General features: G+C 49.0%; 1 protein-coding gene across 37 annotated transcripts in view; it reads left to right on the top strand.

Moving 5' to 3' along the window:
• The window catches only part of MADD (MAP kinase activating death domain), a 62,362-nt gene that overhangs the window by 4,020 nt on the left and 40,433 nt on the right, over window positions 1-17,909 (top strand). For 22 of the 37 annotated variants that reach the window (XM_030794589.1, XM_030794588.1, XM_030794587.1 and 19 more), the window contains exons 2-18: window positions 759-908; window positions 1,495-2,091; window positions 2,834-3,137; window positions 3,667-3,798; window positions 5,430-5,543; window positions 6,265-6,345; window positions 9,147-9,325; window positions 9,948-10,183; window positions 10,380-10,536; window positions 12,066-12,169; window positions 12,263-12,453; window positions 12,829-13,082; window positions 13,335-13,474; window positions 14,323-14,424; window positions 16,862-16,921; window positions 17,287-17,389; window positions 17,708-17,894. In XM_030794589.1, the coding sequence (XP_030650449.1) occupies window positions 847-908; window positions 1,495-2,091; window positions 2,834-3,137; window positions 3,667-3,798; window positions 5,430-5,543; window positions 6,265-6,345; window positions 9,147-9,325; window positions 9,948-10,183; window positions 10,380-10,536; window positions 12,066-12,169; window positions 12,263-12,453; window positions 12,829-13,082; window positions 13,335-13,474; window positions 14,323-14,424; window positions 16,862-16,921; window positions 17,287-17,389; window positions 17,708-17,894 (3,003 nt within the window). In that variant the 5' untranslated portion in view covers window positions 759-846. The remainder of the gene's footprint in view (window positions 1-758; window positions 909-1,494; window positions 2,092-2,833; window positions 3,138-3,666; window positions 3,799-5,429; window positions 5,544-6,264; window positions 6,346-9,146; window positions 9,326-9,947; window positions 10,184-10,379; window positions 10,537-12,065; window positions 12,170-12,262; window positions 12,454-12,828; window positions 13,083-13,334; window positions 13,475-14,322; window positions 14,425-16,861; window positions 16,922-17,286; window positions 17,390-17,707; window positions 17,895-17,909) is intronic. The other 15 variants (XM_030794613.1, XM_030794598.1, XM_030794599.1 and 12 more) reach the window with 3 other exon arrangements.

Consider the following 17,909-nt stretch of genomic DNA (forward strand, 5'->3'; position numbering starts at 1 on the left):
GCGATCTCAGCTCACCACAGCCTCCACCTCCTGGGTTCAAGCGATTCTTGTGCCTCAGACTCCCGAGTAGCTGGGATTACAGACGTGTGCCACCACGCCCGGCTAATTTGTGTGTGTGTGTGTGTGTGTGTGTGTGTGTGTGTGTGTGTGTGTGTGAGAGACGGAGTCTCGCTCTATCGCCCAGGCTGGAGTGCAGTGGCGCAATCTCGGTTCACTGCAAGCTCCGCCTCCCGGGTTCACGCCATTCTCCTGCCTCAGCCTCTCCGAGTAGCTGGGACTACAGGCGCCTGCCACCACGCCCAGCTAATTTTTTGTATTTTTAGTAGAGACGGGGTTTCACCGTGGTCTCGATCTCCTGACCTCGTGATCCGCCCGCCTCGGCCTCCCAAAGTGCTGGGATTACAAGCGTGAGCCACCGCGCCGCCAACGCCCGGCTAATTTTTTTGTATTTTTAGTAGAGATGGGGTTTTGCCATGTTGGCCAGCTGGTCTCAAACTCCTGACCTCAGGTGATCCGCCTCGGCCTCCCAGAGTTCTGGGATTACAGGCGCGAGCCACCGTGCCTGGCCTATCTATTTTTTAACATTCGATTCTGTGAGCTCATGAGCCTAGACGCGAGGCTAGACAAGCGTCAAGTTCTCCTATCATTAGTGTGAAAGCGGAAGACCTTCTGACCTCTGCCTCTGGCCGGGAAGAAGTTGAGAGGGTGAGTCCCTTAGGCACAGCAGTGGATCTTATCAGTACTTTTTTTCCTATTAGACTTCGATTTTCATGATTCCTCCCGGGAATGCTGACTCCTTGCTTGGTGCCCTGATGCTTCTCTGAGATGAACTGATGAATTGGAACCATGGTGCAAAAGAAGAAGTTCTGTCCTCGGTTACTTGACTATCTAGTGATCGTAGGGGCCAGGTAACCAAGAAGAGATTGGCTTTTGTCTTAATATCTGGGATAGCCATAAAATCTGCAGTTGTTCCCCTCTCCGATTTCCATGTTGCTTCGCATAGCTCGTCTTCCCCTGTTATTTTACCCTGATGGGAGCATTGAAGCCAGTAGGGAAAACAACAAAGTCAGGTGGATTGAAAGCAAACCCTGCTCTTAACTAACATCTTCATGATGTCGAGCAAATATACTCTTTATACCTCAGTTTTCTTATTCTGTAATAAGAAAAAGTACATTATAAGCTACTCCTCTGTGTATGCTTTTTTGGTAATTTATTAGTTAATTCACTTTAAAAGATGTTAATCATCTTAAGGTGCCAGTGATAATTTTATTGTCAAAATCTCCCCTTCGTTTCAGAATAGATGCCTTCATGACAGTGCAGACTTCACTTAGGCTACCAGCTCCATGCGGCAGGCAGCACCCATATTTTCCAAGGTGTTACAGTCAGGTTACTTTATCCAAAATAGCATCTTGAGCTTTATTTGCTGACTGTGGTTAAAATTTGATAGCCCATTCCATCCCTTCAGGCTGCTGAATTTGTCTTTATGTTCTTCAGGCACCCGAGTAGTGATAGCGTGGCCCAGACTCCTGAACTACTACGGCGATACCCCCTAGAGGATCACGCCGAGTTTCCCCTGCCCCCAGATGTAGTGTTCTTCTGCCAGCCCGAGGGCTGCCTGAGCGTGCGGCAGCGGCGCATGAGCCTTCGGGATGATACCTCTTTTGTCTTCACCCTCACTGACAAGGACACTGGAGTCACGCGATATGGCATCTGTGTTAACTTCTACCGCTCCTTCCAAAAGCGAATCCCTAAGGAGAAGGGGGAAGGTGGGGCAGGGCCCCGTGGGAAGGAAGGAACCCGTGCCACCTGTGCCTCAGAAGAGGGTGGCACTGAGAGCTCAGAGAGCGGCTCATCCCTGCAGCCTCCCAGTGCCGACTCTACCCCTGATGTGAACCAGTCTCCTCGGGGCAAACGCCGGGCCAAGGCGGGGAGCCGCTGCCGCAACAGTACTCTCACGTCCCTGTGCGTGCTCAGCCACTACCCTTTCTTCTCCACCTTCCGAGAGTGTTTGTATACCCTCAAGCGCCTGGTGGACTGCTGTAGTGAGCGCCTGCTGGGCAAGAAACTGGGCATCCCTCGAGGCGTACAAAGGTACAGTTTGCTGCTGATGCCCAATGGGGGAAGTATGTAGAGATTCCATGTAATTGGTCTTTGAGGGGCGTAGGAAATTTCCTCTACAGCTCAAGGTCCTTCAGACCTATTGAAGCATATTTAGAGTATTTAGAGTTAATCTTTTTTCTTTCGGGGACAGAGTCTCGCTCTGTTGTCCAGGCTGGAGTGCAGTGGTGCGATCTCAGCTCACTGCAACCCCTGCCTCCTGGGTTCAAGTGATCCTTATGCCTCAGCCTCCCAAGTAGCTGGGATTACAGGTGCACGCCGCCATGCCCAGCTAATTTTGGTATTTTTAGTAGAGACGGGGTTTCACCATGTTGGCCAGGCTGGTCTCAAACTCCTGACCTCAGGTGGTCCACCCACCTCGGCCTCCCAAAGGGCTGGGATTCTAGGCGTGAGCATCATGCCCAGCCAAGAGTTAATCTTTACTAAGCAAAAGACTGCTCCAGAGTTAGACCTCGTTCCACAATTGTGTTTGGAGTAATGCTGGAATTTGATGTTTAACTGTGGTTAGGACAGTAAGTCTTAACCCAGTATATATTTTTACATTTGCTCTGGCTATTGTATATACCTTCCGGTCCTATCTGAGCTCAGAGACTGGGCTTTCCTAATGATGCTCCTTTTCCCGTTGTCATTGTTAGAGCCCCTGTGGCGATACTGGGTTGCAGTGGGTATCAGCTTCTGATGCTAATGTGTCTGATTCCTGCTGTCTGCTTCTCAGGGACACCATGTGGCGGATCTTTACTGGATCGCTGCTGGTGGAGGAGAAGTCAAGTGCCCTTCTGCATGACCTTCGAGAGATTGAGGCCTGGATCTATCGATTGCTGCGCTCCCCAGTACCCGTCTCTGGGCAGAAGCGAGTAGACATCGAGGTCCTACCCCAAGAGCTCCAGCCAGCTCTGACCTTTGCTCTTCCAGACCCATCTCGATTCACCCTAGTGGATTTCCCACTGCACCTTCCCTTGGAACTTCTAGGTGTGGACGCCTGTCTCCAGGTGCTAACCTGCATTCTGTTAGAGCACAAGGTGAGAGGCCAGCTTCCTAGACCTTTCTAGGGGAGGAACTCTTAAATATGCCAGTGGCCAGACCACGAGCTCTTGGAGGACAGGGACTACATATTTTTCATCTTTTTGTCTTCAGGAGGTAACATCATGCCTGGTAAACAGCAGGTATTCCATAGATGTGGGTTGAATTAAGATACTGGTATCATGTGGGATGTATTTAGAGGGTTTACCGTTCATTAGGGCTTATCCTTAATTATACTGACCTAATTCTTTGGAAATATCAGTAGTTCTGTTTCAGTGAGTGGTCCTGGGATGGGCAGTACAAGAACTAGGAAGGTAAGGGAGTGATTTGCATATCTCAGGTGAGGGAGGATCACCATTGTGCCTGGATTGGGAGGTGGCAGGCATGGTGGGGCAAGGGGCAGTGGGAGAGACAAAGCTGGGTCTGTAGGTGTGGTGAAGTTGGAACCAAGTTGTAATGTTGGAAGCCGTTTTCTTGTAAACCTTATTTTATGTTTTGGAGTGATTCTTACTGGATGGCTCGTGACAGGTGGTGCTACAGTCCCGAGACTACAATGCACTCTCCATGTCTGTGATGGCATTCGTGGCAATGATCTACCCACTGGAGTATATGTTTCCTGTCATCCCGCTGCTACCTACCTGCATGGCATCCGCAGAGCAGGTGAGTCTCAAGGCGTCTTTCGGCTTTCTTGCCTCTGTCTTCCTGAGGGAGGAGGCCTAATGCTCAAAGAAGTTGTAAGTGAGTGCTGGTCCTCAATCCTTTATCATAACTTACTTGTTTACAAAATCTGACTGATTTGAACTGATCTGGTGGCAAAGCTTATGCTATTTTAGTTTTTATTTATCACAACAAATGTTAATGACTATAGGCTACTGGCTACACTGCAGCGGGTGTTACGTGTGTTATGTAATACAGTAGTTCTTCCTTATCTGTGGAGGATACATTCCAAGACCCCCAGTGGATGCCTCAAACCACAGATAGTTCCAAACTCTATAGATACTTTGCTTTTTCTATACATACATAGCAATGATACAGTTTATTTTTTATTTATTTATTTATTTTTTTTGAGACGGAGTCTCGCTCTGTCGCCCAGGCTGGAGTGCAGTGGCACAATCTCGGCTCACTGCAAGCTCTGCCTCCCGGGTTCACGCCATTCTCCTGCCTCAGCCTCTCCAAGTAGCTGGGGCTACAGGTGCCCGCCACCACGCCCAGCTAATTTTTTTGTATTTTTAGTAGAGGGGCGGGGTTTCACTGTGGTCTCGATCTCCTGACCTCGTGATCCGCCTGCCTCGGCCTCCCAAAGTGCTGGGATTACAAGCGTGAGCCACCGCGCCTGGCCGATACAGTTTAATTTATGAATTAGACACAGTAAGAGAGTAACAATTTCTCTTTGGGCATATATTTGGTGTTTTTTGGAGACAGAGTCTCCCTCTGTCCCCCAGGCTGGAGTACAGTGGCACGATCTCAGCTCACTGGAGCCTCCGCCTTCCGGGTTCAAGTGATTCTCCTGCTTCAGCCTCCCTAGTAGCTGGGATTACAGGCACCGCCACCACGCCCGGCTAATTTTTTGTATTTTTAGTAGAGACGGGGTTTCACCATGTTGGCCAGGCTGGTCTTGAACTCTTGACCTTAGATGATCTGCCTGCCTCAGCCTCCCAAAGTGCTGGGATTACAGGCATGAGCCACCACGCCCAGCCTCTTTCTACATATATTTGGCTTCTCTTTGGCATATCCCAATTGCCAGCATCAGTACCCTTGTGCTTTGGGGCCATTATTAAGTAAAATAAGGGTTACTTGAACACAGATGCTGAGATTGTGTGACAGTTGATCTGATAACCGAGATGGCTACAGGCGAGTAGTGTATACAGCATGGGTATGCTGGACACAGGGATGATTTCTGTCTGGGTGGGACAGAGCGGGACAGCATGAGATTTCATCATGCTTCTCAGAACTATTGTCCTAGACTTCAGATATGATCAAGCTGCAGTTTAAAATTTATGAATTGTTTATTTCTGGAATTTTCCTTTTAATATTTTCAGACTACAGTTTACCTCAGGTAACTGCAATCACAGAAAGTGAAACTGTGGGTAAGGAAGACTACTGTATACAAAAAAAATGTACCATGTTACCTTTCAAAAAATCCAAAAAATTCTGAATTTTCAAATACATCTGGCCTCAGGAGTTTTGGAAGAGGGATTGTATCTGCATTTCCTTATCTAGAAGAATCCAGACTTGATACGTGCTCGTAATAGGTTTTGTCTTTGTTCTCACCTTCTTTATCATTTCCACAGCTGTTGTTGGCTCCAACCCCGTACATCATTGGGGTTCCTGCCAGCTTCTTCCTCTACAAACTGGACTTCAAAATGCCTGATGATGTATGGCTAGTGGATCTGGACAGCAACAGGGTGAGGTTCTTGGCTGAGGCATTGTAGAGTCTAGAGGAGGATTGCATTCTAGACCGAGTCCTGGGATATCTGTTTTTCTAGATTCCTTTCAGGAACGTCCTAAGTTGTTGGATAATTTCTATTGTGGGACTTACTGAAACAAGTTTTTTTAGATGCTTCTTTTACCTTATTAGCCAAATAAACCCTTGGTTAGGTCTCAGAGAATTATAGGATTTATTTTTGCCAGAATTCAGTGGCCCCCAACCGTATCCTCCAAGAGCAATCAGACGGTTGTGATCTGAGGGCCATTACATGTGGTATAGATCATCTCTTAATGGTTTCCCTGGGGTATAGTTTCCGGTAAGAAACTGTCTTCCAATGCAGGCTTAATGAATTATGTGACCATTCTGCACTGTGGGTACATTCAAACTTTGGTGGGAAGCCCTTATGTGTGCTCACTGTAAAACTTAAAAAAAATAAAAATAAGCGTAAATAAAATAAAAGAAAAACCATAATCCTGTTATCTAGAGAGAATAACCAATAACATTAAGGTATATTGCGTTTCAGATGCATATGTATGTCATATGTGTGTGTACATATATCTTACTGTGCAGTTATATAATGTGTATTCATTTATATAATAATATTGTATATACATCCTCTTATTTTTATTAATCTATATAAGTGAAATTCCTGAGCAATAAACTCTAAGGTCACGTCTTTTATCATTTCTCTGGTGCAGGTGATTGCCCCCACCAATGCAGAAGTGCTGCCTATCCTGCCAGAACCAGAATCGCTAGAGCTGAAAAAGCATTTAAAGCAGGTAGGTGAAGAATGAAGGAAAGAAAGGGGAGTAATAGATGCTGTGGGATTCCTGTAGAAGACAGCTATTCTCAGAGCCAGTTTCCTATCAAACTTCAAGTGGAATAGTTTTCTTCACCCTGGATGGGCTTAAGAAAAGGCGTATCCCATTTCTGGGTGGCAAAGTGAATCTCTGTTTTTGATTCCAATTCATTGTATGCTTTACCATCTTCTAATGCTTATGATGCTGTATAAAATAGCCCTTCACTCTCTGTTTCTTGTATGTGTGCCACTCTCTATGACTTCAGAACATTTTCTCAGTCTTTTCTTTTTTTTTTTTTTTTGAGATGGAGTCTTGCCCTGTCGCCCAGGCTGGAGTGCAGTGGCGTGATCTCGGCTCACTGCAAGCTCCGCCTTCTGGGTTCACGCCATTCACCTGCCTCAGCCTCTCCAGGAGGTGGGACTACAGGCGCATGCCGCCATGCCCGGCTAATTTTTTTGTATTTTTAGTAGAGACGGGGTTTTGCCATGTTAGCCAAGATGGCCTCTATCTCCTGACCTCGTGATCCACCCGCCTCAGCCTCCCAAAGTGCTGGGATTACAGGCGTGAGCCACCGCACCCGGCCGATTTTCTCAGTCTTGTTAGGTGGAAGTTAGTAGTGTCGACCGTCTGGCTGCTTTTATATCATCTTCTAGAGTTGATCCCGAGGTTCCTTTCCTCAAAAATTCCTTTCTTTGGCTGGGCGCGGTGCCTCGTGCCTGTAATCCCAGCACTTTGGGAGGCGGAGGCAGGCTAATCACGAGGTCAGGAGTTCAAGACCAGCCTGGCCATTATGGTGAAACCCCGTCTCTACTAAAAATACAAAAATTAGCTGGGCACATGGTGGTGGATGCCCGTAGTCCAGCTACTCGGGAGGCTGAGGCAGGAGAATCACTTGAACCCGGGAGGCAGAGGTTGCAGTGAGCCAAGATCGCGCCATTGCACTCCTGCCTGGGCCACAGAGTGAGACTCGGTCTCAAACAAACAAAAAAAATTCCTTTCTTTGAGTAATTCCTCACATCCATTTTTTATTGATTGATTTTCTTCTTCCTCTGCATGCTGAACACAGTACCTGAAGGTAACACATGACAAAGCTTCATTCCCTTCCCCTGCCTTGTGTGTTGCACAGCAACACCAGTAGATAGCACTGTGTTTACTTTTAGGAATCCCTGCTCTCATTTGAAGGGCCTTTAGAAATCTTTTTCTGTGTTGTCTGAAGTTCTTAGTAGTACCTCTAGATGCTATGTTTGGGTTTAAATGGGTCATTTTATATCATCCCTCTCACCTCAGTTGCTTCATCACTGCTAATATAATATGATACCTTGTTACTGCAGAGTCTAGTGGGAATTTTAAGTTCAGAAAGTTCTCTAGCTGCCTTCACTTGGTGTGTTTTCAGTCTTGATGATTGCTTTTGTATGACTAATGAGATGGAGAGGTTAATAAATGGAATTATATTTAATTTAATTTATTTATTTATTTATTTATTTTGAGATGGAGTCCCACTCTTGTCACCCAGGCTGGAGTGCAGTGGCACAATCTCGGCTCACTGCAACCTCTGCCTCCCCAGTTCAAGCGAATCTCTTGCCTCAGCCTTCTGAGTAGTTGGGATTACAGGCACACACCACCGTGCCCGGCTAATTTGTTTGTATTTTTAGTAGAGCCGGGGTTTCATCATGTTGGCCAGGCTGGTCTCAAACTCCTAACTTCAGGTGATCCACTTGCCTTGGCCTCCCAAAGTATTGGGATTACAGGCATGAGCCACTGCGCCCAGCCAGAATTATATTTTAAATGTTTGTAGGAGCTAAGATCCTTGGACTCATTGATCCTGTGTTCTAACTCCTGCTATTCAAACTGTGGTTTGTGAACCAGCAACATTAGCATCACTTGGGCTTGTTAAAGTGCAGGATCACTCCAGGCATACTGAATCGGGATCTGCATTTTAACAACCTCCCCCGGTGATTCCTCTCCTCACTCAAATTTGAGAAGCACTGCTGGCCGGGTGCGGCGGCCCACGCTTGTAATCCCAGCACTTTGGGAGGCCGAGGCGGGTGGATCACGAGGTCAGGAGATCGAGACCATGGTGAAACCCCGTCTCTACTAAAAATATAAAAAAATTAGCCAGGCGTGGTGGCAGGCGCCTGTAGTCCCAGCTACTCTGGAGGCTGAGGCAGGAGAATGGCGTGAACCCGGGAGGCGGAGCTTGCAGTGAGCCAAGATCGCGCCACTGCACTCCAGCCTGGGTGACAGAGCGAGACTCCGTCTCAAAAAAAAAAAAAAAAAAAAAAAAGCACTGCTGCTCTCGACCAGTGGTCTTCACACTGCCCCATTGAGCCTCTGAGGGGCCGATTTAGCTTGGGAGCCCTGAGCATTTAAGGCTCTGCTTCCTGTGTCCTTCAGAGCAGCTCTGTTTTCAAATTTCCATTCTGTATAATTTCACATAGATTCCAATTTTAAAAAACATTTAATGACTATAATAATTTTGCAAACGACTGTCCTGGACTTCAGATAAGATCAAGTTGCCTTGAGCTAGGTTGTCTTAAGATGGAGAGCTACATATTTCAGACTGTTTTCTAAAGGCTAGAATATTGGGATTTTTATTTCAAAGATGAAAGGTCTGAAATGGGTTGGCCATGATTTGCTAATTAGCACCGTTCTTTGTTGCAGAACTTTTTGACCAGAGAATACGAGGTAGAAGACTTCAGGAAGGCCCTTTCCTTGGAGTTAAGATTGGCTAGCTGCCCAGGGACGTGCCTTGTGTAAGGAATTTTCTTGTTGTTCCATAGGCCTTGGCCAGCATGAGTCTCAACACCCAGCCCATCCTCAATCTGGAGAAATTTCATGAGGGCCAGGAGATCCCCCTTCTCTTGGGAAGGCCTTCTAATGACCTGCAGTCCACACCCTCCACTGAATTCAACCCACTCATCTATGGCAATGACGTGGATTCTGTGGATGTTGCAACCAGGTAAGACCAAGCCGACTGTATAATCACAGTTCTTAAATTGATCTCTTTGCTCTCTAAGGGACCTTGGGGCAGACTATTTCTCTGAACCAGGGTTTCTTTTTTTTTTTTTTGAGATAGAGTCTCACTCTTGGAGTGCAATGGCATAATCTCAGCTCACTGCAACTTCTGCCTCCCGGGTTCAAGTGATTCTCCTGCCTCAGCTTCCTGAGTGACTGGGATTACGCCTGCCACCATGCCTGGCTAATTTTTATATTTTTAGTAGAGACGGGGTTTTACCATGTTGGCCAGGCTGGTCTCAAACTCCTGACCTTGGGTGATCCGCCCACCTCAGCCTCCCAAAGTGCTGGGATTACAGCCGTGAGCCACCGCACCCAGCCCAGGATTTCTTTATGCATAAAATATGTACCATATTTGGTTGTTACTTTACACCTTAGTAAAAGCAATGTGAAGAAATAGTAAACCATGTGCTCAGGACGAAGAGGGGCTGATGATTCTTTAAGATATCTCTCCCCTTGATGTTGGAAGCCTGTTAAGTGATGGCTTTGGGAGGTGTTCTAAGACTTTGGATCATGGGAATCCTTACCCTATGGGTCTCGAATTATCTCATCATCTGCTTCCCCAGGGTCGCCATGGTACGGTTCTTCAACTCCGCCAATGTGCTGCAGGGATTTCAGATGCACACACGTACCCTGCGCCTCTTTCCTCGGCCTGTGGTAGCTTTTCAAGCTGGCTCCTTTCTAGCCTCACGTCCCCGGCAGACTCCTTTTGCCGAGAAATTGGCCAGGACTCAGGCTGTGGAGTACTTTGGGGAATGGATCCTTAACCCCACCAACTATGCCTTTCAGCGAATTCACAACAGTGAGTCCACCTGCCCTCTGCTCCACTCTGCCTTCTGCCTCTGTCCTCCTGATGGACTTTGATTTTTCCTTTGCTAATCTTTGACCTGTGCCTTCTATCCTGGCTCTGCTTTAGACTTTTTCCTGCCTTTCTTTCAGACGTTGCTTGCCTTTTTTTCCTTGCTGCTGACTTTCTATTCTTTTCCCTCATGGGGTAGATATGTTTGATCCAGCCCTGATTGGTGACAAGCCAAAGTGGTATGCTCATCAGCTGCAGCCTATCCACTATCGCGTCTATGACAGCAATTCCCAGCTGGCTGAGGCCCTGAGTGTACCACCAGAGCGGGACTCTGACTCCGAACCTACTGATGATAGGTGAGCATCCTTAGAGCAGCAAAAAGGTTTTAAAGGTGAAGAGGCTCTCACTAGCCCTTCTTTAGCACAGAGAAGGCAAAGTCTCATAGGCTTCCCATATCAGTATTTTTTATTTTATTTTATTTATTTATTTATTTATTTTTTAATTTTTTGAGACAGAGTCTCGCTCTGTCGCCCAGGCTGGAGTGCAGTGACGCAATCTCGGCTCACTGCCAGCTGTCTCCCAGCTTCACGCCATTCTCCTGCCTCAGCCTTCTGAGTAGCTGGGACTACAGGTGCCCGCCACCACGCCCAGCTAATTTTTTCTATTTTTAGTAGAGATGGGGTTTCACCGTGTTAGCCAGGATGATCTCGATCTCCTGACCTCGTGATCTGCCTGCCTCGGCCTCCCAAAGTGCTGGGATTACAGGCGTGAGCCACCGTGCCCGGCCTTACTTATTTATTTTTGTGTATATGTGACAGAGTCTTGCTGCTCTGTCACGTGGGCTGGAGTGCAGTGGTGCCATCTCAGCTCACTGCAACTTCTCCCTCCCAGGTTCAAGTGATTCTCCTGCCTCCGCCTCCCGAGTAGCTGGGACTACAGGTGCCGCCACCTTGCCTGGCTAATTTTTGTATATATATATTTTTTGAGATGGAGTCTTGCTCTGTCGCCCAGGCTAGAGTGCAGTGGCGTGGTCTGGGCTCACTGCAGCCTCTGCCTCTTGGGTTCAAGCGATTCTCTTGCCCCAGCCACCCGAGTAGCTGGGATTACAGGCACATGCCATCACGCCCAGCTAATTCTTTGTATTTTTAGTAGAGACAGGGTTTCACCATGTTGGCCAAGATGGTTTCAAATTCATGCCCTAAAGTGATTCGCCTGCCTCGGCCTCCCAAAGTGCTAGGATTACAGGTGCCAGCCACTGCACCCAGCTACTTTTTTGTTTGTTTGTTTGTTTGAGACAGAATCTGGCTCTGTCACCCAGGCTGGAATGCAGTGGCTCGGTCTCCACTCGCTGCAAGCTCTGCCTCCTGGGTTCACGCCATTCTCCTGCCTCAGCCTCCCAAGTAGCTGGGACTACAGGCACCCGCCACCGCGCCTGGCTAATTTTTTGTATTTTTAGTAGAGACGGGGTTTCACCGTGCTAGCCAGGATGGTTTCGATCTCCTGACCTCGTGATCCACCCGCCTCGGCCTCCCAAAGTGCTGGGATTACAGGTGTGAGCCACCACGCCCAGCCTCGCCCGGCTACTTTTTGTATTTTTAGTAGAGATGATGTTTCACCATGTCGGCCAGGCTGGTCTCAAACTCCAGACCTCAGGTGATCCACCCGCCTTAGCGTCCCAAAGTGCTGGGATTACAGGCATGGGCCACTGTCCCGGCCCCCATGTCAGTCTTTATGCTTTGGTGACTGTTTTTCTTGGCTTCCTTGTTTGATCATTCCCTGGCCTTGAGTTCGGAGTGCTCCCCCTTTTATTTTTCCTGGTGCTGATTGCAGGTGTTCTCCCTGCCCCTTTCTGTTTTGTTTGTTTTTTGTGCACTTCACTCTGCAGTGGCAGTGATAGTATGGATTATGACGATTCAAGCTCTTCTTACTCCTCCCTTGGTGACTTTGTCAGTGAAATGATGAAATGTGACATTAATGGTGATACTCCCAGTAAGTGTGCTTGGGGAGATTGGCCAGCCCTGGGCAGGGGTTGGGGGCCCAGGGATGGGGTGGTCTGTACCTGCCTCCCTTGGATTTTGGCAGATGTGGACCCTCTGACGCATGCAGCACTGGGGGATGCCAGCGAGGTGGAGATTGACGAGCTGCAGAATCAGAAGGAAGCAGAAGAACCTGGCCCAGACAGTGAGAACTCTCAGGAAAACCCCCCACTGCGCTCCAGCTCCAGCACCACAGCCAGCAGCAGCCCCAGCACCGTCATCCACGGAGCCAACTCCGTAAGTGAGGAGCGGTGGAGGAGTGAGAACCATGGCCTGGGATGTGGGCCTCATCTATTAGGAAAGCCAGGCTGTAGCTATGCATTTGCTCCTTTTCACGCAATTTTCTCATCTTCCTCTTCATGGGCCCTAGAGCTTAGAGCCTAAGAGACCTAGTTTTGACCCCAAAAGGAGGTCATCAGGCTTTGTTCAGGGTACAGCTATGATCCCCCTTATGTAGTTTGTGGGGATGGAGAACGGGTGCCACAGAGATCATTTCCCACACATTCCTTAGGCTAGAAATCTGACAGGCCTGGTCCAGCCCTGCTAAACCGGGATTACAGGAAGGTACCATTGGGCACCAGGTAACCACTTTTAATTTCATGCGGCCTTTAGGAACCTGCTGACTCTACGGAGATGGATGATAAGGCAGCAGTAGGCGTCTCCAAGCCCCTCCCTTCCATGCCTCCCAGCATTGGCAAGTCGAACGTGGACAGACGTCAGGCAGAAATTGGAGAGGGGTCAGTGCGCCGGCGAATCTATGACAATCCATACTTCGAGCCCCAATATGGCTTTCCCCCTGAGGAAGATGAGGATGAGCAGGGGGAAAGTTACACTCCCCGATTCAGCCAACATGTCAGTGGCAATCGGTGAGAGCCCGGGGATCCCTTCTAGATGGGTGACTGAAGGACCTCACCTCAGTGGACCCTGGGCGAGGGTTAATCAGAAAGTCTGAGAAGTCTGAATGCTCTCGTGGTCCTGCCACCCCCAGAGGATGGTGTTTTGATCCAGGGGTTTAGGAATTACGGGAAGGGAGCGGCAACTGCAGTGTAGCATAAGGCCCATACTCCCAAGATCAGGTGCCCCTGCCTGGGGCTCATAGGTGCCACTGTGCATTCAAGGGCTCAAAAGCTGCTGCGGCCCAACAGCTTGAGACTGGCAAGTGACTCAGATGCAGAGTCAGACTCTCGGGCAAGCTCTCCCAACTCCACCGTCTCCAACACCAGCACCGAGGGCTTCGGGGGCATCATGTCTTTTGCCAGTAAGTGCGTTCAGCTGTCTCTCTCATCCCTGTGTTCCATTTTCTCTACAGCAGAGCCTGACTATGGCAAATGTTGCTTAGAACGTCACATGTAGGGCTGGGTTGGCATTAGCAAGCCCTAATCCAGTCATTTGGGTGATACTGGATAAGGTGTTTTCAAGTGAGGTCAGTAAAGGACAGGGACAGATGAGGCATTATCATTATGCCTGGACATTTCAGTCTATTTCAGGTAAGACAGCTGGATAGGTAACTGGAAAACAGGCAGTAAATTCAAAATCACACACTTGTACTTACATTTTTTGGAAATACTCTGGTCAAATTTGATTTGAGTCCATATCTGGTATCTTCTTTGCCTCATAACGGACTCTTCCATGAATGTGCTTTGAAATCGATATGAGATTGAGTTTTGTGCTTAGGTAGTATTCCCAGCGGTGTGGGGTGATATCAGCTAAAGACTGAAGACAGACCATGGACTAGAGAGAGCCAACGTAGAGGATCCCTGTGATTGTGAGTTTCTTCAGCAGCCAGGGAGGGACAGTGCCAGCTTCAGACCAGAAGCCTGTTAACTGCCAGCTTTCATGCTGTGTAGCAGTGGGTGAGAGACCTGGATATTATCATGTGAGGTGGACAGAGAAAGCTGTTACTGGGTTTTGGCTGATCCCGGCAGTGGCTCTGTTGTTTGCCTGGAGTTAGACGTGATCCTTTCTAAGACAGATGAGAGATGATCTGATCCACCAAACTGGGATTGTGTTTGAAAAGGAGGGAAGTGCAGATGCTGATAGTCATTAGTCTAATGCTTTGATTACTTACTCTGCCAAGTCATCGCTCTTGCACCCTCCCCTCGATAGGCAGCCTCTATCGGAACCACAGTACCAGCTTCAGTCTTTCAAACCTCACACTGCCCACCAAAGGTGCCCGAGAGAAGGCCACGCCCTTCCCCAGTCTGAAAGGTAACTACGGCCTTCCTTTTGCCAAGCCAGGTTTCTCCGGGAGATATTTCGGGCTGTGGGTTCATGGCAGGAGCCCTGCATCTGGTGAATCCTTTGACCTGGTTGTCGTCCCTCATATTGCTCCTCATGGCTTTCACCGCACATCCTGGGCTCTGATGGTTGTCAGATGGAAACCATCTTTGTAGCTGGAGAGGGCCCTGTTAGGTCGTTTAGGACAATGGCAACTGTGGGATTACTGCTGCTTCGCGGGAGGACCTTGTCAGGGTACATGATTAACATAGGGATCATCAGCCGCCCCCAGTTGTCCGCTGGGTTGCCACTGCATGAACTTAGGACAAATTCCATGCCAAAGAGCTGGCCCACCAGAGAATGGTTATGGAGAGCCTGGCAGCATTCATAGAGCACAGCCTGTCACCTCTCACACACTCATAAGCCTGTCAACCCAGGGCTTATGAGTGCGCCAGGTAGTATTGGTTAGTTTCTAGGGGGAGTTAAGACCTTATGTGAAAGCCAGGTGCGGTGGCTCACGCCTGTAATCCCAGTGCTTTGGGAGGCCGAGGCGGGTGGATCATGAGGTCAGGAGTTTGAGACCAGACTGACCAATATGGCGAAACCCCACCTCTGCTAAAAATACAAAAATTAGCCGGGTCTGGCCTCACGCATCTGTAATCCCAGCTACGTGGGAGGCTGAGGCAGGAGAATCACTTGAATCCAGGAGGCGGAGGTTGCAGTGAGCCGAGATCACGCCACTGCACTCCAGCCTGGGCGACAGCAAGATTCCGTCTTAAAAAAAAAAACAAAAAACCTTATTTGAATTTGGTTTGTGCTATCTGACAGTTTCAGGGACTTTTCTGAATTTGATTTTTTTTTATTTTTTATTTTCTGAGACAGAGTGTCACTCCGTCACCCAGGCTGGATGGAGTGCAGGGTGGTGATCTTGGCTCACTGTAACTGCCGCCATCCAGGCTCAAGCGATTCATATGCTTCAGCCTCCCATGTAGTTGGAATTATAGGCACACGCCGCCTCGCCCGGCCAATTTTTGTATTTTTAGTAGAGGTGGGGTTTCACCATGTTGGCCAGGCTGGTCTTGAACTCCTGACGTTGAGTGATCTGCCCACCTCAGCCTCCCAAAGTGACAGGATTACAGGTGTGAGACACCGCACCTGGCCTGATTTTTTTGTTTTCTCTGGACGGTGTGCCGAAATATTTAACTGTGGTAGGAAGTGCAGTGAGAAGCAACCTCATGTATTTTTTTTTTTTTTTTTTTTTTTGAGACGGAGTCTCGCTCTGTTGCCCAGGCTGGAGTGCAGTGGCGTGATCTCGGCTCGCTGCAAGCTCCGCCTCCCAGGTTCACACCATTCTCCTGCCTCAGCCTCCTGAGTAGCCGGGACTATAGGTGCCTGCCACCACACCGGGCTAATTTTTTGTATTTTTAGTAGAGACGAGGTTTCACCGTGTTAGCCAGGATGGTCTCGATCTCCTGACCTTGTGATCTACCCGCCTCGGCCTCCCAAAGTGCTGGGATTACAGGCGTGAGCCACCGCACCCAGCCAACCTCATGTATTCTTTAACTGACCTCTCATTCCTAGTGGTAAAAAACGTCAGGTTACTTGGGTGCAGTAGCTTACACCTGTCATCCTAGCTACTTGGTAGGCAGAGGCAGGAGGTTCATTTGAGCCCAGGAGTTTGAGGTACAGTGAGCTATAATTAGGCCAGTGCACTCCAGCCTGGATGACAGAGTGAAACCCTGTCTCTAAAAGAAACCAACAGAAACAAACAAAATTGTCAGGAGTCTAAGGCATGTTCTTAGGTGAGGATGGGAACATTGGATAAATGGGCAAAGGGACATCAGAGCTAGCAGTGAAAGGAGCGAACTAGCACTGCCAGGGAATCCACATGTGGCCGGGTAGGCTAGGGATGGAAGGGTGTCAGTGTCACTGGCCTTCATTTGGTACATTTGAAGAGAAGAGCAATTGAAACTCTTTCATTGCATGCTGATGCTTTGTCGCATTTGCTGCACTTACCCTCTCACCCACCTCCCATCCTCCTACCCTGACCCCACTCCCCACAACAGCATCTGCAAGATGGGTCGCTTCCCTGCACATACCCTCAGGCTCCTGGCACCCTGTGCTGGATGTTTTCTGAAAACCAGCGGTCCCTGTTTCATGCATGTGTGTGTTCAGTACCTGAAGGCTCCCTGTGTCATTTACCTGCCCCTGGCTTTGAGAAGCCACAGTTTTAAGGGTGATCTTTTCTTAGAGCCTTGGTTGTCTCCTGGTCACTTGGCTTCCAGCTCTGAGGTGCCCAAGAACCAAGGTTATGTGCATTCCTCAAGCTTTGGGAGAATGCTCAGATTATCTGGCTTACTGCTCCTCGGAGGGGTAGAGGGGTTGCGGTATTGTGGTGCACCTACTAATTGTGTATTTTGTGTCCCAGTATTTGGGCTAAATACTCTAATGGAGATTGTTACTGAAGCCGGCCCCGGGAGTGGTGAAGGTGGGTCTTGCCTGTGAGCTGTGCATGATCTTTTTTTTTTTTCTCTAGCATCTTCTGTGCCTGCCCGAGGGCCATCCTTCTCATGGAGCAAGCAGCGTCACATGAGTGACCTGCTTGCCCCGTCCCCCATGACGCCCATGCTTGCCCATGGGGCGTGCTGCTGGTGCATGTGGAGTGGCCTGAGTCTCCATCCCTACCTCCTCCACATTGCCATGGCTGGTTTCTACCTACGTGTGATGCCTTGGTGCTACCCTCACCCAGCCCTTCTGAGGAACGGGCGTGGAACATGGCTACTCAGGGCTGTGCTGGCATGAGCTCCTGCACTGCAATAGTGATGTCTCTCATTCCTGCCTTCCCTGCCACAGGAAACAGGAGGGCGTTAGTGGATCAGAAGTCATCTGTCATTAAACACAGCCCAACAGTGAAAAGAGAACCTCCATCACCTCAGGGACGATCCAGCAATTCTAGGTAATAAATGGTAGAGCTGTTTTAAAAGTTCTCAGGTAGAGGTGGGGTGGTTCCTCTACAGAACTTTAGGGATGCTCAAGAGTGGGAGAGAAGCTCTCAATGGGGTAGATGTAATACAGTGTTGAGGGGGGTGAATCAGCAGCGGTGGGTATTTGGGCAAATCGGGTGCTCCGGAGAGGTGGAGATGTGGTGGACTTGGACGTTCAGAGGCATGGCTTTGTGTTTTACCCCTGGAGGCAGACATCTAGTCTGGGTGAAAGGTGGGGGGTGCTCTGCAAAGGAGCCGGTGACCACAGAAGCGGTGTGTGGACCCTGTAGTGAGAACCAGCAGTTCCTGAAGGAGGTGGTGCACAGCGTGCTGGACGGCCAGGGAGTTGGCTGGCTCAACATGAAAAAGGTGCGCCGGCTGCTGGAGAGCGAGCAGCTGCGAGTCTTTGTCCTGAGCAAGCTGAACCGCACAGTGCAGTCAGAGGACGATGCCCGGCAGGACATCATCCCGGATGTGGTCAGTGTTGGGGGT

Source organism: Nomascus leucogenys, chromosome 15 (genome assembly GCF_006542625.1).
Source record: "Nomascus leucogenys isolate Asia chromosome 15, Asia_NLE_v1, whole genome shotgun sequence".
Lineage (NCBI taxonomy): Eukaryota > Metazoa > Chordata > Mammalia > Primates > Hylobatidae > Nomascus > Nomascus leucogenys.